The following is an 11,648-nucleotide window of genomic DNA, read 5'->3' as shown; positions in this document are numbered from 1 at the left end:
TCTATGTAACAAGTGGTATTTTTCCAATTGTGGTATTTTCAGACCACAATCCACTTACCTTTTTGCACTCTTTGCAGAGCCCAAACCAGCATCTTATTCAATGGTCTCTCTTTTTGCAACCCTATCCTTTGGAGATTCGACACATTAGGGGTGTGGAAAATGTTCTGGCTGATGCCTTATCTCGTGCCCCATGTGAGAGTTTTTGCGACTGATTCAATAGATGTTTTTTTTCTTCTGTTTTCTCTCATTTGTGACTATGGCTTTTCCTAGGCGCCGGGAGTTGCTGTATTAAAGTTGCAAGGAGGAATCAGATTAAGAAGGCACCATACTGGGTTTGCAGTCTGTTATAATTTTGGGGGTTAAGTGGTAATGTTTTTTTTTTTTGTTAAGAATGAATATTTTCTCATTTGTTTCAGAGGTCCTTTGCAAGGATGCTCTCTCTTAAGAGGGGAGGTGTTATGGGTGTGGGTGTGTTTTCTTTTCTTTGTATCTCTTGGTTTGTAGGTCGCAGCGGAGATGAGGAATACCTGATTAAAATTAGGAGGTGGAGATATAAGCGTTTCGGTTCCGTGCATGAAGGTTGGCGTACAGGGAAGTGACATCATCCACGGCTGGCCTCTTGTTTCCTTGCTATAGCGGGATCAGTGGGGATTTCTTTAAGACTGCAAGGGAAGCTCGGCTTCCCCTATAATGTCAAAAAAATTAATGGTCAAATATGTACTGTGTTAACATTTTATTGACTAAAAATGCGTTAGAAAACGTTAAACTCAAAGACGAGTTCGTTCAGAATCAGTTACATATAGCAGGTCGGCTGACTCGATTTCCTTCTCATGCATTCCCATGGCGTCACAGTGCATTTCCCTGTTGAAGTCCAGCGTCCATTGACTTCAATGGAGCTGCTTTGAACAGTTTTTTTCAGCGCTTCGAAACTAGACGGTCATTGGATAAACGGACGCTCAACGTCTCTGGGGGTGAATGGGGAGTGGGCTGGCCTGGACTCCGGGCTTCTGCGTGATGAGTGGAGGGTCTGTTCACAGAGCATTTTCTTGAAATGGAACGTTAGGCAGAATTTACGTATAAATAAATGGACAATTTTTATGATGTAGGCCGAAAATGAGCTTCCCCTCTTTGAAAGACCAGCAGCCGCCACTGAGCGGGTCGGCATTTTAAGTCATTCAAATGGCATAAAGTTTATTATTGCGCTTTGTGAAACCCCTAGAATTATGTAATAAACCTCATTCATTATATCCACCTATTGTTTTGATTTTCCTATATTGTTGCGGCCACGAGTCGGCCGTAACAGTCACTCCCAGTTTCTCTTGCTCCAAATTAAAGGTCACTACATAGTAAAGATTTTTAAACACAAAATTGTCTGAATTTTAGCAATGATCATTTATTATAATTATTTTATATGATTTATTTATGATTCAATTATTATCATACCGATAATACATTACACCAAAGCAACTTTAGTTCAACAATTATTATTAAGCATTTAGTTTAAATGAATATAAATATATAGTAAAAATATTTAATTTAAATAAGATTTGGAATTGACAAATAAAGCTTTAAAAATGACTACATGTAAGCTATTCACTTTAATATGTACAAGGTCCCACTTTATATTAGGTGTTATATTAACTCAGGATCAAAGCCTAGTTCACAGAGCAAGTTGATGCAGGGTCATGGTACCAACAAAGCCTGAATGGATTGATTTTGTTTCGTCAACTCAAAACTTATCCTGTAACCCTGAATTTGTTACCATCATGGTACAGGCCCCTGATAGCTCTGATTTAACTTGACACAAAGCATGTGACTGAACTTGCTTAAAGGACTTTTTTGCAAAAGGTGTCTCATTAAGTTTATATGATTTATATTCAAATTATTCATTCTATTCAAATAACCACAAACATATATAGTATGCCTCCAGGAAGAAGGTTTTAAATACAGATATTTTGCAGAACAACTGTCAGTTTTAGCAGTTTTGGGAAGTTTTTCTACCCAAAAAGTGAATAAATCACACAAATCAGATTTTTTTAATGCTTTAATAAAACAAAATACAAAGACGAGTAATTGGAATAAAAAAAAAAGAGCAAAGTTTATACTTAAGCATTTGATATCAGGAAGCTTTGCAAGATTATGGCTTTAATGCATAAGGCCTGATTTGAGATCCTACTAAAATCCTACAGCTTTATCTGTTGTCCATAAGCGCTCTCAAATTTATTTGAGAAGTTGTGAGCTGATTCAAGTCTTGGCATATCTTTAACCAGAACACCATTTCTTGAGCTGAAAATGTCAGCCAGAGGGGAAGCCATTGGAGAAGGTTTGTGTTCATTACACTGTGGGCCCTCTAGACTGGGAGCACACTTCACTTCATAGGTAAAAAAGAAGGTGCCATATTTAAAAACACAAGTGTCACTCACAACTCCACTTCTAAGTTCAAAAGAGCATGTACCAAGGCGGTCGCTGTTCCAGTAGCTGTCTGCATCAAACACTTCAAACTTTAGTTTATTTGCCATGCTAATCTTAATAGGAACAAACTCAAATGTTTCTGGCCAACGTGGATTGTCATTATTATTAATAATCTCAGTGCGCTTGTTTTGTTTGCCATATTGAACTGATACAGTGCCATCTGTTTGAGTTCTTACATCTCCATACAGACCATTGGCTCTAAGGTTGTAGACTTTCAGGGTGGCAAGTCCTTTTTCAGGTGGACAGCAGTTAGACTTTATAATTTGACTACTTTCACAAACACAAGCACATCGGTCTCTTGCACTGCACTTCCTGCCAATCTTGCAAGGCTCTGAGCAAACCTTCATGAGGGCATTTTCTATTATGTATTCTTCAATAGCTCTCTTCAGTCCTTTCCTGGCAGGGTGTTTTTCACTCAGTAAGAAATGGAGGGGTTTCAGAGAGTAGTGCACAATGTCAGGGAGGCTCTTCAAAGACTCAAGCCAGGCCTTAAGGGAATTTGGGTGTGATGAACCAGCAAAAAGCAGATCTTCTCCATTTATGTTTCCTCCGATAATCTCTGTCTGACGCTCACTGAACATGGTGCTGAACTTTTGATTTGTGCCCATCTTCTTTTTCAGTTCTTTACAAAAATGGCTCTCAACCTTCACAGTTGCTACACTGTATGAACCAGAGGCTTCTACATCCAAACAGTCTTTCACTGCAGTTTCTGTAAGCCCACTCACTGATGCCTGACATGTTTTGATGGCTGTTATGGCTTTCATTTTCCCCCCTAACTTGACACCTGTGGTAAAGTGAGTGCCATATGTGGTGATCAGGTTGCGGTAGGCGTCTGGATCGTAGGATGCAGGGAGTGATTTAATTTCTTCAAGAAACTCTGCATGAAGAGGAGGCTTTTTAGCTAGACGATATCTGTAAATAAATAGTTAATATGTTTGAATTCAGTGGAATCAAAGAGGGAGCAAATTACGATTAAAGTCATTCTATGAGGAAAAGCAACCCAACTCTCTCACCTGTAAAAGCTGCATGCAACTTCATGTTTGGTGAAACTGTATTTGTCTTCTTTTGATTTTGTCATTGCAAATTTCGCTTCCCTGGAATGAGTGCTTCCGACTGCAGCTCCGGCAGCCTTCACATCTAAACCAACTTTCCAGCTGACTGAGAGCGCTGATGATGAATCATTGACCAGTGATTCACTTGATTCAAAGATCTGACTGGAGACTTTCATTGAACACTTTGGCAAGGTCCTCCAGAACACAACTGCTGCTGGTAGCTTCTGTTTTATTCCATTCATGTAATTGTTTTTGCGCATTTTACAAGTGCTGTTTCCTAAATCCCATTTCTCCATGTTGATCACGTAAGATCCTTTTCGCTCCATGGTCACAACATCAAATCCCTCTCCAGCAAGATTGTACCCTGGAACAAAGGGAGTATCCTCACACTCCTTTGGTGCACCTATGTCATCCTCTCCAGAAGTGGTTATGAGAAGCAATGCCCAGAAAACAACAAGGTAAATCTGGAACTGCCCCATCATCTGTAGTGAGATAAGTCAAATCATTATTGTGATTATTGTGAAAATTAACATCACTTAACAAGAACGATAGTCTAGAATTGTAACAATAATACCTTCATAAAATTTGCAATATTGTTAAAACAAATACAAAATTAAAAAAAGGATGTTAAGCAGTAATTGTCTCTTTAAAATAATAATATGATTAATTGAATGATTTTTTTTCCATTACCTACCATTAAATGTAGAGCTGAGATATTCAAATATAAGTTACAGGTTGTCTCTCTAACCTGTCGCTGGTTGATTGGTTGTGGGTGTCAAATCTTTGTGGTGCAAAGTATCATATACCATGACGTGGCTGTGACAAATCTTCTAATATTAGTTTAACACATTGCCTGGGCTGAACAATGCTATAAATATGTTCTGTGAACAAAGAAGAACATTTTAAGTACAAGTTATCAGATGTGACAAAAACCTCTGCAAATGGATGGCAGTGTTACAAAGAAGATGAACAGTTATGCTTAAGAGTTGCATTGTAAAAGATTATCTGTGCATCTATTATTCCTTTACATTATAATTTTAATTATTAATTTAATGCTAATTCATGAAAAAAAAAGGTATGACACTGGCTTAGATTGCCCCCCATAACAATTGTTTTTATTAAGTATTCAGTTCAATACACAGTTAGAAAAAATATTCAACATATTAATGTGTAACCCCCATCCACCCACCCACCAGGTAGACTTATACTGTGCTAAGGAATTGCAGTGAAGAATTATTTATTATTTTGAATTATGTAGAAAGAGAAGTTCTGGAGTCAAAACGATATCCTTATCTAACAGGAACGATATGTCATGAGCAAGCTGAGACCAGAAAGGAAAAAGTGCAAAGCATTCCCAGAATGCTCTCTGCATACATAAATTACAATTCAAGGAAGGAGACAAATGCATATAGAAACGTTTTAAAGGGGATAGGTAAAGTCTGTACAGAAGTTTCCAATGGATCATCTGATGATTTGGGTTTTCTCCCAAATTTGCTCTGTGAATAAAGTTTGTATGTCCTCACTGATAACCTTAGACTATGTTTGTATGAGTTTTTGAGGAGAAAAGAGTAAATAACTGAGGCAGAAATAACAGAATTATCAGTTGGAAGAATTATCTTTCGGAAGGGATGTACAGGTAATTATGAATCCCAGGGAACTCCATATGCCCGAAGCACAGATCTAATGTGAAGATACATGAAAAAGGAAGTTCCTGATAAATTAAAGAGAGCCATAATATCTTAAAATGATTTCAGCTCTTTGTCATCATAAATATCACCAAATCAATTTACTTTACTTTATAATTATGGAACAAAGGTGAATGACGGCTTTATTTTTCTGGTCACTGTTCTCCAAGTAGAAAGTGGGTGATAACTAGAACATAATGTAGAGTCTTTATCTTTTTTTAGCAGAAGAGATATAATAGCCATGTTCATATTTTCCAGAAAGGATCCTTGATCAATTGAATATTGCATCATGTCTAGCATAGATGAACCCAACTAGGCCCAGAAGGTCAAGTAGAACTCAACTGGTCTGCCATCTAGGCCTGTGGATTTCCCCTTGCTCAAGTGATATAGATCTAGCTAAGAACTCAGAGTCTGATTCTGACAGATGCGGAAGAGTAAGAGTAGATAAAAAGGAAGTATGGTGTAGGTTCGCATTTAGAGTTAGAGCTGTATAGTTCACAATAAAAGGAACTTTTATTTTCTATTAAGTAGTCTTAAAGCCAATAAATGGCTAGGTCTGCTACTATGAAAATAATAGTTTTGTCTGGGTCTTTGTATAAGAAATTAAGCACTGTATCTAAATTAAGTTCTTTCCTAACAGTTTTTTTCATTTTCTCTGGGGTCTCCACCTTGTTCAGCTCCACCTCCATTGGTCGGCCCCCAGGCTCTGTGTCTTGTCTGCTTACCACTGCTATAGTGCTGACACTTACATTGTATTCAAGGAAAACAATTTATCACTTCAGGCATTCTGGGAATTAAACTCAAGACCTTGGTGTTACTGCCTCCACTTTCTAATGTTTGAGCTACAGGAACTCACTGTCATATTTTCCCATTTTGTTATTATTTTGAAGAATGTCTTACAACAATATTTTACCCATAGGGGTACAACAGCTTTTTATGGGGAAGTCCTCTAAAAAGGACGTCCATGTAGCCTACTGTATTTAACAGCAAACGATGGTCTGTATGATCAGGATGCAGAGCTTCCCCCATTTTGGCAAATTAAAGTTTATGGATAAATGCATGTATTGCTCTGGAGACTGACATTAATTACTTGGGCCCCCTAAATTTGACCGATTTGAGAATTTGAGACAGTATGGTTAATTTTCACTGTACATAGATTTAAGGGAGTGCAGGATGAAAAAAAAAAAGCATGCAAAAGTGTTCATTCAGATAGGCTGATAAGACAAACGTTCACAGACCAAAATGCTAATTCTGTGGAGTAGTTTTGACAGAATATGTGGTGAAAAAAAAAAAAAAAAAAAAGTGATGAGTGATGGGCCAACTCCTACTATGAAATTTGCTGTGGTGAATTTGTTCATTACAGTACTGAATTAATTAAGAAATCTTAGCTCTGTTCGCCTGTGACCATCCTAGCTTAATGTCTAAATGCAAATTAAGACAGATCAGGCTTAGCAACAGTTGCAAGAAGCCTATAAGTCTATCAACGGACAAGTGTAGAACTGCCTTTAAAACATACTGTAGGCATTTTACAATACAAGAGAAAAGGAAATGCATTCAGACCACATAGTTTTGTGTGTGTGTGTGTGTGTGTGGTGAAGACAAAGAACTCATGAGAACCTACACTGTGATAAAAAAAAACTAAGTATTTACATGTAACCTTATTCAGCACAGTTTTTAAAACAGATTTAACAATATTAAAAGACCTGATCATCTTTCTGTAGTTGCGTTGTTTTTTTTCTCAGAAAGGACCTTAGTCTTTACAGTAAAACAGATTTGTTAATATTTGTGTTGCACAGTGACAGCTGATTCTAAGGGACAGTTCGTTTTTTATTTAATGGGCTACCGGAGGAGTTTTGAGATCTATAGTCAAAATAGACTTGACCCTCCCTTCGCCAGCAATAAATTTTTCTATGACCCTCCAAAATGATTGTGAAAAAAGGCATGACCCTCCCCGATAATGTATTGATTACTTCTGTACTGGTTTGCACTTGGCAAAGATGTTCAGATAGCCATTGTTGCATACTCCGTGTGTAGTGCGTATGCGGTGCAGAAGCAGCATGCGCTATGCTTTCACATATGCTGCGTTTGCAGTGCATAACTGATCCACTGTACCACAAACACATACTCACTATTTTTATTTCAAATCCAGAAGTTATCACCAACTTTTATTTTAAAATAGTTTTGTCAGCATTGCGATTCTCTTTGTATACAGTACACTCTAGTATTCACATTTAAACACAATTTAAACAACGTATTATTCAATGCATTAGACTACTTCTATATTAAGTTGCTCAAGCAAGTGGTAAAATATTTAACCATGTAGGCCTACTTGTATTAAAATCGCAAACATTTTAAATTAAAACTTAAAATTGACAAAAACAGCCGACTCTCATGCCTTTTCTTTTGCATTTAAATTTTAATACAATAAATCTTCCATGTCACAAAGAACTTGTTTTTCAATCTCCACGAATGAGACGAGTGCTGTTCATTATGTCGCCTGTTGAGGTAAACTGTAGTTTCCCTTGCTTTACCCTGGTCTTGTAAAGTAAATAGGCTACATGACTGTGAAAAAAAGTAGTATTTAATTAAATACATTTATGGTGAGATTACTACATTTTATTTAATTAAATGCATTTATGGTGAGATTATTATATTTTCATGTCAATCTGTGTTCATTTTGACCACAAACCATGCACTGTCACTTCAATTCAGCGCATGCAGCACAGCAAAAATAGACACGGTGGGGAAATGATCGCTGCACTGCTGTATACACATCGCACCTGAAACGCATTGCCGGACCTCATCCAAGTGTAGTGTGAAAGCACTGTAGGCCTATGTGTGAAACGGGCGTAACCTCTGCTCTCTCATTTTACACATCACACTCCACTGTTATGGTGGCCATTTCAGTAGATTTACTCACTAACATTGTTGTGGAAACACAATAAGCATGGAAACTAAAATATGGTAGTATCGTGGTACAGCGCAAATTCTATCAGCTGCAGTTCTGGCGCCTGCCGCGCCTCAATCCCAATACTGTAAAAATCGATGAACATTCACACCACATGTTAATGCAGCGGTCGAGTTACACTCACAGGACACTGCTCTTATTCGCAATCACAAAAGTTCATTATTTGCTCGTGCATTAAAGCTTTGCCGGGTAAACATTTCATTGGCGTTCTGTTCTGACATGATGCACTTTTTCTGAGCGTGTACACACTGCCAAACTGGATTTTTGTTGCGTCAGACCCATCTGTGATGGGGGGCCGAGGCTGAGAGAGCTACATGTAGCTACATGGAAAAATATGCACAAAACAAGCCACTTTTGCTGTTTTCATGAATACAAAAGTTGGGTGACCCTCCCCCTAGACTAAAAAAAGATGGATGACACCTCCCCTCAACAAAGAATAAAAAGACATGACCCTCCCCTATTTTCCTCCGGTGGTCCACATTCCATAAATACCGAACGGTCCCTAAACGAAAATTACAATTGGTTAAAAATGAGAAAAAACAAGGGATGTTTTTTTATGTGAATTTTATTAAACAAAACTAAATACTTTAGACTATTATGGCAGTGAGTTTAAATGTAGTGTTATTAAAAAAAAAAAATATATATATATATATATATATATATATATATATATATTATAATAATACTAAAAAGAAAAAATTAAAGAATTCTTTTTTTTTTTTTTACTGAGAAACACTCAATTAAATTGTGTGGGAAGCTGTAACTTTACTTGCAAGTAAAAACAAATTGAACTCCATGTTAATTATGGAATATGAAGTAGTTAGTTAACTTTTCTGTATATTACGATTTACTTACAATTGATGTTTATTTTGTCAGCATTTTATTGGAATGTTTAGGAAGGAAAGTTAGTGTTTTGTCTGGAGATGAGTGGCTCTGGATAAATGCAGAGATGCAGAGAGACCAGATCTTAGTGGCAGATGCATCTGAAGTCTGTGGCTCATAGTAAAAGGCAGGTGCATTTGGACAACTTCTCTTGGCTGAGCAGACCATGCTGGGTTGTGGCCAAGTTCTGGATCAGGCCCCAGAAGTGTTTGAAGCTGATGCCTTCTCCATCTTTCACACCCATTTGCTTCAGCACTTCTCCAAAATGATCCGACTAAAGGAAAAAAAGAGTGAAAATCCTCACTGATGTTCATGTATTCTGTCAAAATGTGCCCCATTTAAAATGTTTTTTTTTTCTCTCTTTTGCATTTGAACAATTGCACTTTATCGCCCTCATGTGGCCGTTGGTTTGTCTGTATTGCTCAGTAATAAACATTATTTTGAGCCCCCCCCCTCCCTATGTTCTTTTAATAACTCTGCAAGTTCAAGTACAATGAGTATATTCAGGCTTTCAGTTATAATCTTTAAATATAATCTAACCTAATTAAACATTACAATGCTTGCATAATCATACAAGATTGATATTAATTTTGTGCTAATACATTTTTCTAAATCTGTACAGTGACAGTCTATATAATTTTCTTTCTTCTGTTACTAACATGTCACAACATGAACTGTGAGCACAATTACATCAACACTGAAGTACAGTTCAGTATCATTTACCTCAGAGCATTTGCTCTTCATTCAACTAAAATAAAATAAAAAATTAAATCTTCTATGTCACAGGTTCTCACTGAAGCTGTAGAAGGCCTGCCATAACATGATCTAGAACCGACTGTAACTGAAGAGCAGAATTGTTCTATAGCTGCTACAGACACACCCACTTTTTTCACAGATGGACAACCTGAATGACTTTGGTTGTTTACACCACAACGCTTTTTGGTAGGATTTGAGAAATCAATTCCTGATCCCTCTTCGTACAAAGCCTTGCCTGCTTTCAAAGGAGGAAGTCCCCACTGTCTGGGCCCATCAGTGCAGCTTTTGTCTTCCAGATGTTTAACAGCAGAGTCTATTGCGTACAGCAGAGCTGTCACGTGGGAGCACACCTCTCCCAGGCCCGCTTTGCATGTACAGTGGCCGCACAAGACTGTCCCATCCTTCTTCAAAGATACCCATGGTTGTAGTTGGGTTTCAGACAGTGACTGACTGTGATGCACCTACAATTACAGAAAGTGGCATAAATACATTATTCTTACATTAATGTTATTGTGATGTTATTATTTACTGCTGCAGTGACACCATAAATGCCCCTTGTGAATACATCTTAATCACTATGATAGTCAAATCTTAACATAGGCTACAGCGAATATAATCACAGATAAGATGATGGCTAGATGTAACAATTATGTGTGGCTACTGATCACAGACACTCCGTGGTTTAGTGGCTATGATGCACCTACAAATACAGAAAGTGGCATAGATACATTATTTTTACATGAATGTTATTGTTTAATGCTGCAGTGACACAATAAATGCACATTGTGAATACTTTGCTGTGATTAACTGGTAGTATCTTAACATAGGCTACTGCGAATATAAATCACAGATAAGAAGATGTCTAGATGTTACAATTAACGTTAAATGTGGTTACTACGGATCACAGACACACCGTGATTTACTGTCTGCATGGATTAACGTGTGATCGATAATTAATGACTGCACTTCCCAGAGCTGGGATTCGTCCAGGCATCCATTAAAAAGCCATGGCCGACCATATCCTCTAAAATCATAGGCTACGTGTTATATAAATATTTATCAAGAAATAAACAGACCGCATTCTACATTAGAATTCAACCAAGTCATGTAATAATACAAAATAAACCATAGATCGTTGTCTTACCTTTGCCATTATGAGGTACCTCCCCCCGCCGTTAGCGTAGCATCGCGTAGCTGTAACCCAGCCAGCTACAAAGAACTGGTAAGCATCCAGACTTTTAAAAGCTTTCAGATCAGCACCAGTGTATGGGGATACCCCGTTTACCACATAGTGGTACAAATCGTGTGGGCCGAAGTCAGGCAGACTCGGCGATTTAATGAGGTCCGTGAAAACCGAGGGATGAAGAAGGTAAGGGTCGGTATCCAAACCTGCTATCTCCAACTTCTCCAAATATCGCTCTTTGTGAGCACCTACCAGATGCCTTACCTCGACCGATAACGGCACCACAACTTCTTCAATAGAAGAAGCCATGAAGTTTAGTGGTAACGTTATCTATTTAAATCTGTTTAAAACTAATCAAATTTCCCGCTCGTCTACTACTGCTCAGCCTGCGCGTCCAGTGATTTTGCCGTCCAGCATGGCGTCGTCACGTGGTCGTGGTCACGTGTTTGCAAAGGGTCTATAGAAGTGAAGTCAACGCATCTTGACCTCGTGGGTTTTTGTGAGAGGAGGTTGATTTTGAGATGGGTCATTCTATAAATGTCAATTTTTTCTGTCCCTAGCCTTTACAGAAATATTACACTTAAAAAACACTTTGGGGTTACAATTTCTTTACATTTTAAAATAAAACAATATGTTATTTGAACAATTAC

At 37.7% G+C, this 11,648-nt stretch overlaps 1 protein-coding gene across 1 annotated transcript; it reads right to left on the bottom strand.

The window, feature by feature from the left end:
- Window positions 1–2,038: 2,038 nt before the first annotated feature.
- On the bottom strand, window positions 2,039–4,003 carry LOC307162857 (perforin-1-like; the record flags this gene model as incomplete). Its single annotated transcript, XM_079878563.1, has 2 exons — window positions 2,039–3,384; window positions 3,486–4,003. The coding sequence occupies 2 exons, from the start codon at window positions 4,001–4,003 to the stop codon at window positions 2,184–2,186; spliced, it is 1,719 nt and encodes a 572-aa protein (XP_079734689.1). The 3' UTR covers window positions 2,039–2,183.
- Between the last annotated feature and the right edge of the window lie 7,645 nt (window positions 4,004–11,648).

The sequence above is a fragment of the Squalius cephalus genome, assembly GCF_949319135.1.
Source record: "Squalius cephalus genome assembly, chromosome: 8".
NCBI lineage: Eukaryota > Metazoa > Chordata > Actinopteri > Cypriniformes > Leuciscidae > Squalius > Squalius cephalus.
This window is presented reverse-complemented; position numbering and strand designations above follow the sequence as displayed.